At 36.8% G+C, this 21,368-nt stretch overlaps 1 protein-coding gene across 2 annotated transcripts in view; it reads left to right on the top strand.

Moving 5' to 3' along the window:
* Positions 1-21,368, top strand: part of LOC107561853 (bifunctional heparan sulfate N-deacetylase/N-sulfotransferase 2-like) — a 72,578-nt gene that overhangs the window by 49,067 nt on the left and 2,143 nt on the right. For both annotated transcript variants that reach the window (XM_016246364.1, XM_016246365.1), the window contains exons 2-5: positions 17,715-19,125; positions 20,260-20,347; positions 20,433-20,587; positions 20,678-20,863. In XM_016246364.1, coding sequence (XP_016101850.1) covers positions 18,076-19,125; positions 20,260-20,347; positions 20,433-20,587; positions 20,678-20,863 — 1,479 coding nt within the window. In that variant the 5' untranslated portion in view covers positions 17,715-18,075. The remainder of the gene's footprint in view (positions 1-17,714; positions 19,126-20,259; positions 20,348-20,432; positions 20,588-20,677; positions 20,864-21,368) is intronic.

Here is a 21,368-nt window from a genome sequence, read left to right as displayed (position 1 = left end):
AAGTTTGAGTAATAATACTTTTAAGAGTCTTTTATGCCAAAAATGTCACATTATGATATTATCCATAATGTTGAAACATCCTCTTTTGGAAAGCCCCTCCTGTTGAAGTGGGCCAAAGGCAGAGCGAGAGATCCACCGTACATTCATGCCGTGTTTGGGTAGGAACTGGACAGGAGTGGGAGGACAGATTTATGCAGCCTTTTACACAGTAATCTGTGCTTGTGTTAATAAACACCCTCGGAACACTGATGATTGTCGGAAAGGAGGACAGAGGTGGGGAGTATTTTGCTGTTTTGTTCCAGGGGGAAGATGCAGTTTTGTCAAAAGACTTCACTAGTACTATGTTCATTTAGAAAGGCAGAGTATTACTAATACATTCATTTTGTGGGTGGATGGTACATGCAAATTTAGTTACATAACAAGGCTAGCAACATTCGTTACCACCGTAACTGAGAAACTGAGAAACAGACTGGCTATTCCTGGACTGACATGGGTTTGTTTGACTCAAGGGGTCAAGGTTTGGTGGGGTAGCATGGTCCCATTAGCCCCTGCTGGTAAATACTGTAACTACACCTTCTGAAACCAATGTTTTATGATGAAATAAACATTTAAAATATACATAAATATATATAATAGTTTTATTTATTGCTTATTGTGTGTGTGTGTGTACATATATTCTCACTATATTTGTAACATTATTTATAATATGACTGCACTTTAAAAAATAACTAAAGTGTTTTCTTTTTGAACATATTTTGAAATGTAGTTTATTCCTGTGATGCAAAGCTAAATTTTCAGCAGCCATTACTTCATTCTTCAGTGTCACATGATCCTTAACAAATCATACTTATCATACTTTGGTGTTCAAACATTTCTTATTGTCAATGTTGAAAACAGTTGTGCTGCTTAATATTTTTTGTGGAATATAATAGAAAAATAGAAAATTCAAAAGAAAAGCATTTATTTGAAATCAAAATATTTTTTGAACAGTGTGAAAGTCTAACTTTTTTTTAATCAACTTAATGTATCCTTCTAAAAGTAAATGTATTCATTTCTTTAATTTTTTTAAAAATAAATATGCATTTGCATTGTGTTGCTACTTTAACAGTATTTGACATTACTTATTTTTTGGCAAGCTCTGAGAATAGAGGAGAGAGATTTTTTTAGTTTAGTTTTTACAGATAAAAAGCACCCCTTGTCCACCTTCTTTACAGGAAGCCGTTGAGATTGTCCTAACCTCTGTGCCGTCTGCTCGCAGATTCAAGATGACAGCAGTGGGAAGAGTCTGCTCTTTGTTCCGTCATCTCTCATGTTTGTTTCAGGAAGTTGCCTGTGTCTTTTGTCATCCGGCGTTCGGATATGGGTATACAGAGGTGTTGAGGATGACATTTGTCAGAGGACTAATGTGAAAATGAAAGTGGGCACACAAGGTCTCTGAGGGAGTGCATGTGTTGGTGCAAACAAGTTTTGGCATTAGATTGCTACAGTGCATGCATGCAACACTATGGAAATTCCTTGTGCTTCTTTTAAAATATTTTTTCTCTGCTGTTTAATTTTTTTGTACTATGTAATATATATGTATGTGTATATACATATATATTACATTTAATAAAATGTTCGGCATTCAAAAGTAACTGGCAGCAATGATGTCATTGTAATATTTGCATATTGTATTGAGATCATAAAAGCACATTTGTCAGAAAACAAGAATCATACATAGAGTATTAACAATATTGCATATTCAAAGCAGCATTTTCAGTTGTTGTAAAACATAAGCTTACCTAAAACTTTAACACTATTTTTTGCTGCCTTGCAAGCACTGCTGTTTGCTTGAGTAAATGCAAATCTAGTTACTTCAATTCATTAGGCACTGACCATGAGCGGTAAACCAGTTTGTTCCCAGAGCATGCATGCATACAAGCACATATTACAGCAGTAAGCCACTTGAGGCAGTTTATTACAGTGACTTTACCAGGGTAAAGGGATGTTACCTCTCTTAAAACCCCATTTTAAATGTGGTAAAATCACTGTTATAAAATCCTCTAGTTGCTTTAAAAAAAAAAATGACTATGACGCCAGAGTTTAATAGATAATAGAATATGAACAGTAGAGTGCAGAATGCATTAATATAAATTCAGTTGATGTCAGTATAAACTAAACTCAACCACTGAGATTGTAAAGCAAGAACCATTTTATAATGTGCATGATTTATACACAAATATTAACAAAGCATGATTTGCTTTTTGATTCCATTAATCACAGTTATTGTTCTTCTGTACCCTGTGGTCAGAGATTTTTCCTCCGTATCTGAAGAGGTGGAATTAAATGGTAGCTTGAGTTCATTAAAGGGGTCATATGATGCGATTTCAAGTTTTCCTTTCTCTTTGGAGTTTGTTATTAGTTTGAGTATTTGCTATTGACTGTTCAAATGCGGAGTTTTGCGCATTGTGTGTGTGTGTGTGTGTGTGCGCGCGCGAGAGAGAGAGAGAGAGCGAGAGCGAGACACATCACAGTGGAGTCAGCTGTCTTAACCGTGGCTTGTGTACTGCAAACACATATTCATCACTGTGTCTGTCACGAGACTCTGTTCCCCTTTCAGGCTCTGTCTTTACATTTATTTTGAAAGATGAAGCTCGTGATTATGGTAAGGGGCGTTACATTTCCGACGAGTGCTTGCAGTGTTCGGCCAATCACAATGCACTGGGTCAGCTGGCCAATCAGAGCAGACTGCGCTTGTCGGAAGGAGGGACTTTGTAGAAAACGAAGCGTTTGAGAGAGGCGGGGCATAGAGGACCTACATTAATTTACAGTATTTGAAAAATAATAACATAATATAAAATAACATATTCTGTTACACCAAATACAGAAAATAATGATCTTTAAAAAAGCATCATATGACCCCTTTAAAGAAGCTCTTTTGATCATTGCCTCCAACATGGGACGAGTGGTTTACTGTGAGTGGAAGAACACCTTTGGTAGATATCATATCCTTCTCCGGCCCTGTCCAGGAGCCTGGCTTATATTTTGTCCATGCATTTTAATTGACAGCTTCTGGCTGTAGTCCTATTCCACCACGGCAGGAGTCTTCCGCCCATCCTCACTCTGCCACATTGTTTCACAGGGATGTAATTAAAGCTTCTCCTTTGAAATGATGGCAGAGATTTAAGTTAATCTCATCTGTCTCTTATACCACAAAGAGGGTTTTTTAAGTGTTTTTAAAATGCTGGATATGAAATTCCTGCAACTTCCAGCAGACAGGTTGGCACAATATCATGAATATGTTCAGAATGTCCAGACTTTGCAGGCAGATGCTACCGAGCAGATCTCCTTGCAAGGTTGGCTGTTAAAAAATACCCATAAGTCTGATGATCTTTGGTGAGTTTGTCTATTATATATACAAGCTTGTCAAATTTCAGATAAGTTTCACCATTGGGTAAACAACTCTGTATTATGGAGCTGCTTATTTCAGAAGCAATGCTTATATTTTCTATGCAATATGTTCCTTGGAATACTGTTGCAGTTGATCATGAAGCTGAGATTTTGAGGTTTTTCCTGAACTTAACCCTGGGTTACAATCTTCCAATTTTGGTAACTGGAATTTGTTTTTGTACATTTTTAAGTGACTTAAAAACAGCCACAAGCAGTTATTAAAAGGACCCGTTCACCTTCTTCAAACTGTATTCGTCCAATCAGTGTTTTTGACCTCATAAATATGCGAGTAAGAATATTAAACTGGGGTTTACAAATAGGGATGTAACGGTATGAAAATTTCTTATCACGATTATAGTGACCAACATTATCCCGGTTATCGGTATTATCACGGTATTGTTCAAATGTGCTGGAGATGTTAAAAAAGTACCGACACATAAATCACTTCACCAAGTTTTATATTAAAAAATCAACAAACAACAAATAAAATGACTCTTTGTTTGCATAATCACTAAAACAAGAACATTACCAATGATGTTCGGATTTTAAATGACAACTTGACTGACAACAGTTTAATAGCATGTTGAAATATCTCATGTAAATTTTCAAATAAAGCTTTGAAAAAGTTTCATAAAAAGGTAAACCTCACATTTCAGCCTTTAAATAAAGAAAAGAGTTAAGTCAAAATGATAATTGATAATTGATTAATTAATTATTATATGTATTTGATCTGCTCCATAAATCATTCTAGATAACTTATCTGAATTGTTTAAATGTGTAGAATCCACAAGCTTGTTTTTCATCAACCGGTCAAAATTTACAGCAGGGCATGCAAATTCGGTCCGTTTTTTTGGCAAGAACCTGCACACAGGCTGATTGTAAATATAAGTCTCTGTAAATCCACTCGCTGACAGCAGGTGGCGCTTATGGAAAAGCTGAATTAGAGCTGTTTCCCGTAACCTCCGTGGACAAAGCAGTATTGCGATTAAGAACACTTCCTTTAGGTATTACATGGAGCGAAGATGAAAACAAAATGCCATCAATTCTTTTCTGAAGACAGTCAGAACCTTCAGAGGTACATTCATATTATTAATTCATTCATATATTCATTTGTATAATTCCCTTAGCACTCTTTTAATACCTCCCAACTTTTCCGCCCTGTTTTCACTCAATACGAAACTACTCTGCATGCTGTGCGCACGTGAAACTGTTACTTAAAACTGTGCTTTATGCTGGACAGAATTTATTTATCGCGAGTTGTTCAAATCACGGTAATCTAATACGGTTTTAATGATAATTAAAAGATGAAACGGTAATACTAACCGTGGGGAATTTTATCATGATTTATCGTCAAACCGGTAATCGTTACATCCCTATTTACAAGTCTAAAATCTTGAAACCTGAATATCTAGGGTTAATTACTAACCCAGGGGAAAATGTGAACAATGTGAAACAAGATAACTCATGGATTATGTTTATGCATTACATTTTTAGCATTTATTTACAGGCAGACAGGAAAGTGGGTGAGTTTGAACCTGTGAGACTGAGCCAACAGCTCTTACAGTAAACAGTACCATTCAAAAGTTTGGGGTCAGTGAGTTAAAAAAAAATTTTTTTTTATGTTTTTAAAAGTCTCTTATGCTTACCAAGGCTGTATTTACTTAAAGCTACAGTAAAAAGAGTTTTTCTGTTTTTGTGTTTTAAAATGTAATTTATTCCTGTGATGCAAAGCTGAATTTTCAACAGCCATTACTCCAGTCTTCAGTGCCACATGATCCTTCAGAAATCATTCTAATAAGCTGAATTTCTGCTTTTCTTATCTACATTTCTTATCAATGTTGAAAACAGCTGTGCTGCCTAATAGTTTTGTGGAAAGAGTTACATTTTTTACAGGATTCTTTGATGAATCGAAGTTCAAAAGAACAACATTTATTTGAAAAAGAAATCTTTTGTAACATGAATGTCTTTACTGTCACTTTTGGTTTAATGTGTCCTTGCTGAATGAAAGTTTTTTTTATTTTATTTTTTAGATATCTCTTTAAAAAAAATGGAATCTTATTGACCCAAAACTTTTTACAGTAGTGGACATCCTGAATAAGTGCACTATTTCCAAGCCACAGCTACAGCAGGATAACACTTTCAATTGTGAAAAGCCCATTTTAGTCAATTACTGTCCTGAATGATCTGCATTTCCCAGCTGTGTAACCCATGATAGACTCTCCGACCCTTAGATAAGCTCCAGTATCTGTCTGGCCTGAGCAATTCACTCGTAGAATGCAAGAAAAACCCACACTCTCGCCTTTCCTTTGCCTCTTTGTCTTTAAAGCAAATCAATTTCCCTTAACAGAGGCCTTGAGCGGCAGAGAAAATCACCAATGATCTTCCTATATAATCCAGCCTTTTTTGGGGAAAAAGTGAAGTGAAATTCTCAGAACGAGGTTTAACATGGATGCCATTAAAAGCCTTTGTAGAAGATTGATGTCTTGCTGTTGTTGGTGTGTTTTTTTGCAGTCTTTTGCACTTTTATTTTAAGTGCATTCAAAGGGACCTGGAGATAGTGCTCGCCACCCCTAAAGGTTTAATCACCGATAACATTTGAATTTGAATGCCTGGTGAGAGGATATAATTTCCTCTTATTAGAGGTTCAGCTCTTAGCTTTGGGCTCTTAGCTATGAACAGTTGCACTTTCAGCACATTTTATTTCTTTGTGCTCAAGGCTGCTCATATTGCCACTAACACTTGACATTTTAAATGTAAACCAGTTCCTGTGAAAACTACGGAAGTTCTAAGCGGCCATGCATTATTTTTTTTCCCTTCTTGTTTTCTCGTTATAACGACTTATTTTCTCGTTATATCGACATAACGAGAGTTGTTTTCTCGTTATAACTACTTATTTTCTCGTTATCTCGACATAACGAGAGTTGTTTTCTCGTTATAACGAGAAAACAACTTTCGTTATGTCGAGATAACGAGAAAACGAGAAGAAAAAAATTATATTGCATGGCCGCTTAGAACTTCCGTAGAAAACACTTCAGATACGATAAAAAAAAAAAAAGATCAGCTTGACCAAGTGTGTGTGCGAAAATTTACACAATGTCACATGCGCAAATGTTGGCATCGACTGTCATGTTAATGTTAATGTTTTTGATATATGTGACAGCAGATTATTTAGAAACATGTTGAGCAGTTGTCTCCTGAAGATGTTTTCATTGTTTGATTACAGCTGAAGTAGTGTGCAAATTATACAGACTTTTAGGGATGTTAAGTTTTTTTTTAAAAGTCCAACCAAGCTATCTTTTAGCAGCTACACAGATAAATGTGTGTGTGTGTGTATGTATATGTATATGTGTGTGTGTGTGTGTAATAGGTAGATTTATTGAAAAATTAAACAACATGCTTATTCTGTCCTGTAGTTATTAAAATATATAAAAGAAAAAGTGATCATACTAAATTATATTATATTTTAAATGATTAAAAACTACTTTCTGAAAAATGGGTATAACCTAGTGGTTTGAAGGATAGTGGCAAAAATGGGTAAATATTTAAAATGACAGTTATTTAGTATTTTGGGGCTGCATTGTGATCTATAAATAGAGTCTTTTAATGTTATCTAATAATGATTGTTGTTATAAATATGCCTGACAAGATTTGACGATAATCTGTATAATTTGCTCAGAAATAATACATAATTAAATTAAACAGGACACATTCTAATGTAAAAAACAAACAAAAGATGTTTCGCCCTTTTAGTCTTTGACCAATATTATGGAGATTCTCATTTAAGAGAGCATCTGATTGGACAAAAAAAAAAGAGTGTAGTACAGGATGAGCCATCAACATTTTTGGTCCATTGTCTCAGAAGAGAGACCATAAATTTAAAATGCATAACTATATGGGGACTAAAACACTAACTCCACCTGTTTCCATGGTTACCACTTCAGGCAAACACAATGTCTAGTGTCCACCAATGTCTTTCTGACTAATCTTGTAAAACTAAATTGACTAATTTGTGGCTACCGAAACTTTTGACAACCATGTTGACACATACCTATATTTTAAAAGAATATGAATAAGATTCCCTCCAGCCTTCTGTTTTGGCTTTCTTTTTTGGGGGATGGTGGTAAAGCCTTAATTAAGGGGATCAAATATTAATCCCCCCTCATAATTCGTACCCTGTAGAGATTTACAAGTAGCTGTAAATCTTTGATTTACAATGCAAATTTACTAGAGGCCCATCTGCGCTTTATCTTTTTTAATATGTCTGTTGCCATAGAGGATTTATGAACTGTGTACTTTAATTTCCTTTTTTCCCCTTTCAACAAGTTTGTCCAGCTTCTTTTGTCCTTCAGCACAGTCTTCGTGGCATTTGACTGCAGAAAATGACTTTCGTATTAGCATTTGCTCTCATCATGTGACATTCATAAATTCATCATTGAAAATTTCATCAGACACTTGCTCTGACATCATGCAATACAAAAAAAAAAAATTATCCTATTTAATCCTATTTAAACCCTTCATTTAGATTGTTATTTATGACAAATATCATGCATTGCAACTAGCATAGTATTTCATATTTGATTAACAGACTGGTATCAGCATAGGATTTTTTCACACATTTAAACCATGAGATATTATCTGATCTCAGACATACATGCACATACAGAGCTGCTAATCTGGGTCTACTGTAGAATCATGTTAAATGTGATTTCTTATTTTCCCCTCATTATCTGTCTTCACTCTAGTTCTTTTCCAGAACCTTGAGCTGTCTCGATACCTAGCGCTTGCTGTACATAGGCAGCATTTTAACCATGATGGAACCTGATATAATTGGCTGATTTAAAACACCCTGCATATGCAGCAACTCTCTTAAGTCACACATAGCTCAAAAAACACCACTCTAGTAAAGAGCATGCAAGATTCATTCAACCCTGACAGTTGATTCCCAGAGTTTGACGCTAGCATTTTGCAATGCTTCTGACATTACAGTACACAATCAGGCAACTTTTTCAATGTAGGTAACAGGCATATTCTGCTTATGCTATCTCTAGTGATTCTGTAAGCACAAAATACATATAATACATAGACATTATGGGTGAAATAGTGCAGTTTAGTAATTTTAAACTACTTTTAGTGATGCTAAATATTAACATGTTTCACAATTGTAATGCAATCTGGGATTGCCTTTTTGTGAACGATTCATGCAATAATGTATTTTTGCCAGAAGAAGGTATCTTAGAAAATATAATAATTAGAAAATATGCAGCCTACCAGTGTTGTTAACTAAAACTATTAAAAAATATAGATGAAATATGTTTTTTTAATATAAATGAAATATTCATATTTAAGATTTTCATTTGTAATTTAAAATTACTAACTGAAATAAAACCACGACTAAACTGAAATAAAACTTAAACTGAAATAAAAAAATATTTAGAAATATTAAAAACCAATAGTAACAATCTATTATGTTTTATTTATATTATTAATTAATATTAATTTTGTACAATAATAAAATGACAAAATTATTACAATAAAAACGAAACAAAAAATATAAAAATAAAAACATTCAAAATATTAATAAAAACTATTTTTAAAAAAATACTAAAATAACATGGATGCCTACTTTCTAAAATGTCTTGTTAGGTAGCTCACTAAGTTTTGGATCATAGCTTTTCTCTTTTCACATTCTCTTTCCCTCTTCTTCTCTTTCTCTCTAAATCATTAAGCTTGATTATACAGGGTCTATGAATGGATTGACTTCTGATTTTCTAACAACTCCCCCTGGCTGTGAGCTGGACACATTGTGTTATAAATCAGAAAACTCAAGCCATTCTAGCTAATAGAATATCCTAACTCCGACTCGGCTATAAAAGGATTACAGTTCTTCATCTGTCCCCTCCCGAGAGCCCGATCCGAACCGCTGAGAGGCCGTTAGCATTCAACCTCCGAGAAATCCAACTCTTAATACAATATCCCAGAGATGGAGGGCGCAGACGAGGGGCGGAGTGATTGATCCATCACCATGGAGATTTTGTAAAGGAGGAAGCAAAGCTAAAAGCAAGAAGATTGAAATTGATTTTAGTTAATGCTGCACTGAGCTTGATTTATATTCCTCTGATGGAATGTTTACCTGCTACGCTTGTCTTTTGTTTGTCTGCATTAATGTGTTTATGAGGGACTGTTGAGAGGAGGGGAGAGATACTGTCAGTTGCTCCGTCTGTGAATGGGGGCTGACAGCTCTAATAGCGGTTTGTGTTTTGGTGTCTGTCTGAGGGAGTGTTCTCCAAAATGGATTTGACAGCCGTTAAGGGTGTGCACGCCACTCTGGTCAACTTTTATTTGACTGACAGCTGTTTTGGGACGGGGAGGTAGACATGGGTGGGGTGAATCATTGCAGGCCTTGACCGCTGTGTAGGTTGGTTCCACTAAAATATCTGTGACCTTGTGGCTACGTATCCACCGCAGGCTTGTTCTGGCACAGGCAGCTACTGAAAGACCCCGGGGAAGATGCCCTCTATCATGCCTGAGCTAGTATTGATTTGGATGCAATATCTTGTGCAAATATGAAATGGTGTTCTATTCCCTGCACAGTTACACAGGACGAGATGTATTCGGGAATCTGGCCATGTGGAATCTGAAGTCTTCCTGAGCATGATGTGCTGTGTGATTGAGTCCATTAAGGATGTTGAAATACACTTATTTTGGTCAATACTAAATTAAAAACATGTAAGAATACCAGGTTTTCTATGGTATTGATAAAAGTCAGTCCAGTTTTGAAAACATGCAGTCAAACCAGCTGTGACGAAAATATTGCTATGATTGGTAATTTCCTGGAAGAAAGACCTCCAGGAAGAAGATTTATTAGAAGGATAGTCTAATAAATGCATGTGTGAATGTCTAAGGTATGTATGATTTTTTTAATTCTCAACAAGGCTGCATTTATTTGTTTAAATGTACAGTAAAATGTAATACTGTGAGATATTATTACAATTTAAAACAACTGTTTTCTATTTTAATTTATTTTAAAGTATCATGTATTCCTGTGATGCAAAGCTGATTGCTCCAGTCTTCAGTGTCACATGATCCTTCAGAAATCATTCTGATATGCTGATTTGCTGCTCAGGAAACATGTCTTCTTATTATTGAAAAAAACATTGTGCTGCTTAATATTTTTGTGGAAACAGTGATCATTTTTTTTCAAGATTCTTTGATAAATACAGGTGCATCTCAATAAATTAGAATGTCGTGGTAAAGTTCATATATTTCAGTAATTCAACTCAAATTTAAAATTAAAAAAGTGAAAAAGCATAGTAGGACCCCTTTAAATAAGTTAAACTGAAATAAAAACAATTAAAACTATTTAGAAATATTAAAAAACAATAGTAACAATAAAAATATCATTTTTGTACAATAATAAATTTACAAAAAACAATAGTAACAAAAAAATTTTTTTGTACAATAATAAAATTGCAAAAAATGAATTTAAAAATGAATTAAAATTTTTTTAATTCAGAATATTAATAAAAACAATTTAAAAAATACTATAATTACATGGTAAAATGTCTACTTGGGTATCTCACTAAGTTTTGGAGCATTGGAGCTTTTTACTTTTTTTCACGTTCTTTTCCCCTCTTCTCTTTCTTTTTTCCCTCTCGCTTTCTCTAATTTATTAAACCTGATTATACAGGGTCAATGGCTTGAATTGATTGACTGCTGATTTCTATCAACTCCCCCTGGCTGTGAGCTGGACACATTGTGTTATAAATCAGAAAACTCAAGCCATTCTAGCTAATAGAATATCCTAACTCCGACTCGGCTATAAAAGGATTACAGTTCTTCATCTGTCCCCTCCCGAGAGCCCGATCCGAACCGCTGAGAGGCCGTTAGCATTCAACCTCCGAGAAATCCAACTCTTAATACAATATCCCAGAGATGGAGGGCGCAGACGAGGGGCGGAGTGATTGATCCATCACCATGGAGATTTTGTAAAGGAGGAAGCAAAGCTAAAAGCAAGAAGATTGAAATTGATTTTAGTTAATGCTGCACTGAGCTTGATTTATATTCCTCTGATGGAATGTTTACCTGCTACGCTTGTCTTTTGTTTGTCTGCATTAATGTGTTTATGAGGGACTGTTGAGAGGAGGGGAGAGATACTGTCAGTTGCTCCGTCTGTGAATGGGGGCTGACAGCTCTAATAGCGGTTTGTGTTTTGGTGTCTGTCTGAGGGAGTGTTCTCCAAAATGGATTTGACAGCCGTTAAGGGTGTGCACGCCACTCTGGTCAACTTTTATTTGACTGACAGCTGTTTTGGGACGGGGAGGTAGACATGGGTGGGGTGAATCATTGCAGGCCTTGACCGCTGTGTAGGTTGGTTCCACTAAAATATCTGTGACCTTGTGGCTACGTATCCACCGCAGGCTTGTTCTGGCACAGGCAGCTACTGAAAGACCCCGGGGAAGATGCCCTCTATCATGCCTGAGCTAGTATTGATTTGGATGCAATATCTTGTGCAAATATGAAATGGTGTTCTATTCCCTGCACAGTTACACAGGACGAGATGTATTCGGGAATCTGGCCATGTGGAATCTGAAGTCTTCCTGAGCATGATGTGCTGTGTGATTGAGTCCATTAAGGATGTTGAAATACACTTATTTTGGTCAATACTAAATTAAAAACATGTAAGAATACCAGGTTTTCTATGGTATTGATAAAAGTCAGTCCAGTTTTGAAAACATGCAGTCAAACCAGCTGTGACGAAAATATTGCTATGATTGGTAATTTCCTGGAAGAAAGACCTCCAGGAAGAAGATTTATTAGAAGGATAGTCTAATAAATGCATAAATGCATACAGTAAAATGTAATACTGTGAGATATTATTACAATTTAAAACAACTGTTTTCTATTTTAATTTATTTTAAAGTATCATGTATTCCTGTGATGCAAAGCTGATTGCTCCAGTCTTCAGTGTCACATGATCCTTCAGAAATCATTCTGATATGCTGATTTGCTGCTCAGGAAACATGTCTTCTTATTATTGAAAAAAACATTGTGCTGCTTAATATTTTTGTGGAAACAGTGATCATTTTTTTTCAAGATTCTTTGATAAATACAGGTGCATCTCAATAAATTAGAATGTCGTGGTAAAGTTCATATATTTCAGTAATTCAACTCAAATTGTGAAACCCACAAACTGATCATCTCCATGCCACGCCGAATTGAGGCAGTAATTAAAGCAAAAGGAGCCCCTACCAAGTATTGAGTACATGTACAGTAAATGAACATACTTTCCAGAAGGCCAACAATTCACTAAAAATGTTTTTTTTCTTGGTCTTATTAAGTATTCTAATTTGTTGAGATAGTGAATTGGTGGGTTTTTGTTAAATGTGAGCCAAAATCATCACAATTAAAAGAACCAAAGACTTAAACTACTTCAGTCTGTGTGCATTGAATTTATTTAATACACAAGTTTCACAACTTTTCCACGACATTCTAATTTATTGAGATGCACCTGTAGAAAGTTCAAAAGAACTGCATTTATTTGAAATATACTGTATATATTTTGTAGCATTATACATGTTTTTAATGTTTACTTTTGTTCAATTTAATGCATTCTTGCTAAATAGAAAAAAAAATCGTAAAAAAAATTGCACTGACCCCAAACTATTGAACGGTAGTGTATATACTTTTTGTATATTTTATGTGTATTTATTTATTGAAATTCAAGAGATTTCTAGTGAGTTTCATATATTAGCTCCTGTTCATAATCATATAGTGATACCATAATTTCATTGACTTTAATTTAAAGCGTTCAATAAAGTATTCGTTTTTGCTGTGGTATTAAAATTGGTACCAAAAAAATCATGAAATTTCACTGCTATAGGTATCCACAACAAACTTCCCACCAAAAATTCCCATCTCAAAATTGCCATTGTTAAATTAAGTAACTGAGGTTGTTTGTTATGCTTGTATTTTTCAGATGTCTAAGTTTGGTTTTACTTCACAGTGTCCTAAAGAGCCTGGTAAATGAGCTCAGGGCAAGCAGAGCACCATTCCAGTGTTATGTTAAAAGTGGTACAACTACAAATACAGCTTTGATGGACCATGTTCTTTCTTGAAAAACCCAAACATGCACACTGTTTTTTTTCCACTTCCACTCTTTCACCATCATTTGTTTTCACCTTCTCTCAGCTCTCTACAGCTCATCATTTAAAAAAGAAATCATGTTGAGAGTGTGTATGTGTGTGTATTGCTGGAATAAGCATTAGCTTGGGCCCAGATGAAAACACGCTCTAGACAGGTGATTGGTGAATATCGACTCTTGAGGTGCTGGCAGATGTTTTTTTACGTGGCCGTCAGATTACTGTGTGTGTGAAGAAAATCGGACTGAGCCTGATCGACTCCTGCAAAAGCCAGGTTAATGTCAACATCAAATGGCATTCATAGCCCATATTTCAGGGTGAAACCGGATATTCAGAAAGAAAAAATGTACTTCAAATACATTTTACACTTTATTTACCCACATCTCTCTCTTTCATTCACACTTACACTCTCATTCCATCTGTTGGGCACTTTTATCTTCTGTGAATACATACTGCTATTTCCCATAAACACCGTTGTTTAATAGATATATTTTACTGTAGATTACCTCATTCTAATTCTAACATCGATTCTCTTACTAAATCTTTTCCTTTCTCACACTTTTGGAAGTCTTGTGATGAATAACCTAACTAATGGAGACCTATTTAACTGTAATATTCCACTGTTAAATATTTATCAATGGTTAATGAGTGCAGTTATCTCGGCTTTTTAGAAGATAGAGAGATGGAAGATTAAACTTTATCCTTGTTCTGTAACACTTGCCATCTGCTCTTTTTTCCTGCTCTTGTCCGTCATACATGCTTAACAACAACAATGTTTTTTCCCCCATATGAAATGTGCTGCAATGCATCCTTCTGATTCAACAGACCCATTTTTTCTAAATGGATGTTTGTGTTTTTATTTAGGGTCTAGGAAGTTTGGAGCCAGTAGAATCTCTTTGAAATGGCTTTTTATCTCTTTCAGTGTGTAGACTATTGTGTGCCTCCAGTTAATGCGTTTAGTTGGACTTGGATTATTGGTTAGCACAAGAAACAGTACATTTAGCTATGGTTCTCATATGTGCAATCTGACTTGCAGCATTTTGTAGTCTTTGTTTTACCCATCTTCCTTCATATTTTTTGTCCTCTCTATGTTATGAATAAAAATGGAAAAACAGGATAACAAATTCTGCACATAGATGTACATTATACACTATATAAAATATTTTTATACAAAATTATAGATATATTTTTATTTTAAAAGACAATACATAATATTTTTTACAATGGTTTTAGTGGAGGCATAGCATTAATGTAACTGAATATGAATAAATATTTGAATAAAAGATAAATGTGAATAAAAATGAATAAAGAATAAAAAATATTGTAGATTAATCTGAGTAATGTATTTTAATTATTTTAAAATATTTAATTATTTTAATATATACACACACACACACAATATATTTATATTTAATAAATGTACAACCTTTTTAGTGTAGGCATTTTGCAAAATTAAATTAGCTTACATTTATTATGTAAGATTATGCCGTATGTAATTTTATTATAGCAAAATGCCTTATAGCCTTTCCTTAGCTCAAACCATGGAGGATGGTATTAGTAATGCCAAGGTCATAATTTTAATTCCCAGAGAAAGCAAGAACTGCTAAATGTACCTTGAATGTAATGTAAATCACTTTATGCATAAATGCATAAAAGTAAATGCAAAACATATCCACAGTATAGTCTAGCCTGTAACCTTATTTCTAGTATGCCTCAAGCTTTTATCAATGGTTTTTTTTCATCAGTTAAGTGACTTGTACCATTAATACTCAGACACAATTGTATGATTCAAAGCTCTAGCGGCTCCTGCTGAATTAATTGTCCTTATGTTACCTGGAGATCAATTATCAGCCAGAGGGCATGTGACACTTTGTCTTTATATAAAGCCATTAAGACATTCCTCAGAGCCATTTGCTTCCAGCAGTCATAAAGAACAGTGTCCCATAGAGCTGTTCTCCTGTTGGCCAGACACACTGGCAGAGCAGAAACCCTATTGGTCAGAATAATGGTTTCATAGAGGAAAGAAAAAAACACAAGTCAACACTTAAGTCAAACGGAATACATGCCGAATCATTCAAAGTGTTTCCGAGTGCTGAGGGAAGAGAGCACGCTAAGGACTCTTGTAGAATGTCATCTGCTTATGCGTGTCGTGACGCTGGCGGGCCTCAGGCACCCCTTGGGCTGAACTGATATTGCCCTTCTGCGATAGACTCTGTGGAGCTGCTCTACAAAGCTCTCGCTCCACACTGTGGTCACAGATTGCACTGCTTCGGTTCAAATCATCTCGGAAAGCCTCTTTGACTAGACTAGTAAAGAAACATCCTCAGATAAGGCACACCAGCATTGCGGTGCAATTTATTGCTGTCGTGTTCAGCTAAATTCTGTATCAAAGTTATTCTTGACAACTGGAAAGATCTATTTACATGCTATAATGTAATATAAAACTGCCAAGTCAGCTTATGTTTTATCTTTGAAATTCTTCATGCTCAGCCATTCTGCTTTTCTTTTTTTCCCCCCAGATATAAATCATTTAAACTGGATCTCTGGTGCAGAAACAGTTCACGTCCAAAGCTTGCTCTGCACTTTTTAAGTAATAAAAGCATTGAGTTTGAATTTTAAGCCATTATTTAATGGAAGCTTAATGCAGTGTCAAACTTAATGATTTTTCCCTGTTCCCTTTGAATACAGGCATTCTAAAATTACATTTCATGTGTTTTTAGCTTATTCGAATGAAGGTAATGCTAGCAAAGGCTATAATTGCTGAGTTAAAGGAGATAATAGCAGTGGCAGAGTGACTTGTTTGATTTGTTGCTTGGCCTACTTGGCTAGAACTCCCATTTCTCATGGTGTCAGGTTTCTCTGCAGTATCTACAGGTGTATGATGGATCGACCAAATGTAATCGCATGATTTTGAGGATGCCACTTAGCTTATGGTAAACAGACCATGTTCCATACTGACATTTCATACTTGACGCCTCTTCCTTTGTATACATGTATGATGTACACTAGCACTCTCACACATTTCCAGTTACACCTGAAAGCCTATATCGGGGGAGCATGATTAAGGGATGCCATGGGGTGGAGTTATTTTAGGATCCCTGGGAAAAGGTCTCATGTAGACGGTAAGGGAGATTTGATGATGGGTACATTGAGTGGTAATGAGGCAGGGGAGTGTTTTTGTGTGTACGTGTATGAGTGTGTGTTTATGTGTGTCATCTAATGGAAAAATCAGAAGATGGCTTGTCTACATTACTCTCTCTGTGGAGATACTGTGTGGCCCCTTCTTGTCTGTGTTGGCCCCTGGGATGGGGAGAGGCTGGAGTTTCGACCCAGAGTTTCAGAGGTTAGGAGAGTGCATGGTACAGTTCAGATAGCAACACGACTCCATTCTGAAATTCCCACGTTTATTTTGTGACTCTTTATGTCAGTGTTTATGTACTGGGTGGATTACTCTTTTATGCTGTCCTCATGAGTGTATACCTAGAGCTTATCCAGAGTCTAGACGTTGTAAAAATGTCTTGTCTTAATATCATTAAAGGATTAGTTTACCCAAAAAATATTTTTGTCATCAATGAGTGTGTTACATACATATCTTAACCTTATTATGCCTAATAATCTGACAGCTTGTAAGGTTGTACACCAATTTCGCTATGCATGGAGACTCCTAAACTAGTCTGATGTGTTTCGGTCTCTTGCATTGTCTAGTTTTTAAAAGAAGTGGATTGTTTATGGGTTCTGAGCATATTCTTCTGCATGTAAACTTTTTTGTTCATTCCAAATGTTGTTCTTAAGCAGCATGACTTTCTTCCATGGAACACAAACAAAAAAATTTCGAATAATGTATTGTTTTCTCTTTTCCCATACAATTATAATCAATGGGGACTGGAGCATCATGGTGCTTTTTTTTCTTGTTTTAAAGCTGTAAAACTTCAGTTCTCATTCATTGTAATTGCATGTAAAACTCTGACTGGCCAAAATCTGGCTCTGATTTTTGGCAACTAATGTCGACTTCTCCAGACTGCAAGTTGTGCGAAAATCTGGGCAAAAGTTGCGCAGTGTATTCCAGTCTTATGGTATGCAGACTTAATTCTGATCCTTGTAACCTTGTCATTTTTTGTTTTCCCCCCATCTTTGTTTCTCTTTCAGGATGGGCTTCTCTCATGCCTTGTTTGTTCAAGCAGATACATGAAGCGCCAGAAGGTTTTAAGCCAAAGCAACAACACTCTAAAGAACAAACAAATGAGCTGTCTTTTCACATGATGCCTGCAGCTACCTACACATAGGGTTGATATATGGACGAGAGGAGTACGATACAAAAAGAGAGACACCGGAGCGGCGATTCCGTCGCAGGCTATGCGGGCCATGGTGACCTAGAGTCAATAGTTGTTTCCTGGCAGGACAATTTCATTCCAGTTAATCCCTGCTTGTTCTCTTTGTCTTCTACCTCCCTACCAGAGTGAGGTGCCACCCTCTCTCTGTTCCTGCCACCCACTTGGCCAATATAGCTATGGCTGGATTTAGGAAGTTGGCACGAGTAGTCAGGCACCAAGGTCTCCACCGCCTGATCTTTGCACTCATCTTCTTCTGTCTACTCTCCATGGCCTACTTGGCTTATCACGTCAGTGCTGGACCCAAGATCAAGGAGGCCCCTGTGCCGTTACCACTGGGAGACTGTGTAGCTACATCGGTAGTTGGTGGTGGACAAAGGACTCCACTGTTCCTGCCATCACAGGTCAGTCAGCGGCAACACTCAATGAGGACAGCAGACACCTCTCTGCTGTCAGCTGTCAGGACGGAGCCTGTGGTGTTACTCTTTGTGGAAAGCATCTACTCCCAACTCGGACAAGAGATCGTTGCCATTTTAGAGTCAAGCCGATTTCATTACCACACTGAAATTGCACCGGGGAAGGGGGACATGCCTCCTCTGGCTTGGCGAGGTCAAGGCAGATACACGCTCATTGTCTATGAGAATCTGCTCAAGTATGTCAACCTGAACTCATGGAACCGCCAGTTACTGGACAAATACTGCCAAGACTATGGAGTGGGAATCATTGGCTTCTATAGGGCAAATGAAAACTCCCCATCCAGCGCTCAGCTTAGAGGCTTCCCTCTGTTCTTGCGTTCAAACCTGCCACTTTGGGATTACAGAGTCAACCCTGCTGCCCCCCTACTTTACATCACCAAACCTAATGAGCTGGAACCTGGCCCTTTACCTGCAGACAACTGGACAACCTTCCTGTCCAACCACAGTACTTATGAGCCTGTGCTGTTAGCTAGCCCCAGACCAGCAGAACCCAATCAGCTCCCAACACACTCACACCAACAGAGAGCACTGCTGGCTACGATTATGCAGGACCTAGGCCTTCACGATGGGATCCAGCGGGTGTTCTTTGGAGGTAGCTTGTCTTTTTGGCTGCACAAGCTGCTGTTCGTGGATGCCATAGGTTATTTAACTGGCAGAAGGCTCAGCCTCTCGTTGGACAGATTTTTGCTTGTGGATGTGGATGACATCTTTGTCGGGAAGGAAGGGACACGCATGAAAGTGGCAGATGTTGAGGTACGAACCTTAAAATGTTATTGGATATACTTGCTTGCCAAAACTACCATCACTGTTGCTATTAGTCATATAAAGTGACAGGGCTGTATGATGTGGAGAAAAAAAATAGAATCACGTTTTTTGTAATGCAATGGAGCATGGTATTCTTCTTCTTTCACCATCTCCCTCTCTCTCTCACGCTCCTTCTCTCTCTCCCATCTCCTGAGAGTGAAAGAAGGCTCTCGCTGAAGGCTAGCATGGGGCTAATTAGACTGGCTCACTTTTTAATTTGAGCAGATAAGTTCTCATAGGGGGTTCTTTGTGGCCCACCACACCAAAAGCAATGTCATGCCTGAGGTTTTCGGTTTCACATTTCTCTTTCATTTTTCTCTCTCTTTCCCATGCTTTTTCCCCCCGGTAAGAGCTATTTTCATCTTTTGTTCTATCCTTATTTCTTCTCACCCTTTATCTTCCTTGCCTTTCTTGTCTCTGCATGATCTGCCCTCTTTTATCTACCTTTTCTCCAACCTGCATTTGTATAATATCAAAATAATATACTTGATATAACTAGGACTGCCAGTATTGCTGGCGGACTATGTGATGGTAGAAATGTGTCGAACCTGAAACCTTTATACTATGCTAAATATATTTGTGTGGCTATCAGGACCACTTTATGCTATCTAAACTTGAGGGGAAAAAACACTTGATTAATGCGAAAATAGAGGGCAAAATGGGTCCAAGTCAGGATGAGAAAGAACCTGAATATAACGTTTAGATGATTACAATTGTTTATGTTGCATCTGCCACATTAATAGAGAATTGAAATGATGTGCGGTCACAGCTTTGAATGTGACTCGTCCAATCAAGAGTTTAATACTTATCCAAAATAGGTTTTAATGCATAGTAGTAGTATATATATATATATATATATATATATATACACACAATAGTCTGTTAAATTCTGGCAAAAATCACTGTTTTTCTAAGATATCATCACTGACTCGTATTGTGATATTCATTCCGCCCATTCTTAGTTGTAACCTACAGTAGCTTCATATGCCCCAAAATAATGATGCTCATCTTCTCTGTTATTTAGACAATATATGATTAAGTATGTTTGAGCCAGTTGAAATGTTTTTTTTCCCTCCTCACTAGGCGCTGCTTCACACACAAAATAAACTCCGTTCTCTGGTACCTAATTTCACCTTCAACCTGGGATTCTCTGGCAAGTTTTTTCATACAGGTATGATGGAGTTGATGTTGTGTGAGTTATACAGATAAAACTCTCTCCACCTCCACACGCTCATTCATTGTCTCTTGTTCTTCAGGCACAGATGAGGAAGATGAGGGTGATGACACGCTGCTCAGACACCGGCAGGAGTTCTGGTGGTTCCCACACATGTGGAGTCACATGCAGCCTCATCTCTTCCACAACGTCAGCGTACTCGCAGAACAGATGAGACTTAATAGACAGTTTGCATTGGTCAGAATCTGCCCTGATACATGCCAAATAATGTCGTTGAATTTTTGATTCTGAATAATTTGCATGGCTATACATGAATGTCTCTTTCAGGAGCATGGGATCCCCACAGACATGGGTTACGCTGTAGCCCCCCATCACTCAGGTGTGTACCCTGTGCACAGTCAACTTTATGAGGCCTGGAAGAGCATATGGGGCATCAAGGTAACCAGCACAGAAGAGTATCCTCATCTCAGGCCTGCACGCTACCGCAGGGGCTTCATTCACAACGGCATACAGGTGAGAACTCAAGTTCAGCTATCTCTCGTGGGGCAGTTACAAATATGTCTCTGTGTTAGACTGAATGCAACAGAATGCAGCAGGCACAGAATGTGTTTTTAAAAGTGCTATTGTTAAATGCGCAAAAAGATGAATAAATAACAACTGCGATGCAACGGATAAAGACATCCATCTGAATGTATGTGGCTCACCAGAGGTGCTTTTAAAAGAGATTCATTTAAAGACGTGTGTAATGATTGCTGTCTAACAGCGAATGCATGCAGCACGCTGTCAACAATGACAGGTATTAATGTGTCAATTATAAACTGTAACAGTTCTGTCTTTTGGGTATGCTGATACCTTTATTCAGAGCAAATGGGCTTGGTATCTTTTTTTGCAGTGGAATATCTTTTTAAAGATAGTGGTATCACTTTACATTAACGTTTCATTTAATCAAAATTAGTTAATTCATTAAGTATCATAAACTTTTACAGCATTTCTTAAAAAAGATCAATGGTCAAATGTT

This window comes from Sinocyclocheilus grahami, unplaced genomic scaffold, assembly GCF_001515645.1.
Source record: "Sinocyclocheilus grahami isolate Dianchi unplaced genomic scaffold, SAMN03320097.WGS_v1.1 scaffold794.1, whole genome shotgun sequence".
NCBI classification, from domain to species: domain Eukaryota; kingdom Metazoa; phylum Chordata; class Actinopteri; order Cypriniformes; family Cyprinidae; genus Sinocyclocheilus; species Sinocyclocheilus grahami.
The sequence above is the reverse complement of the archived record's forward strand: the minus strand, read 5'-3'. Positions and strand labels throughout refer to the sequence as shown.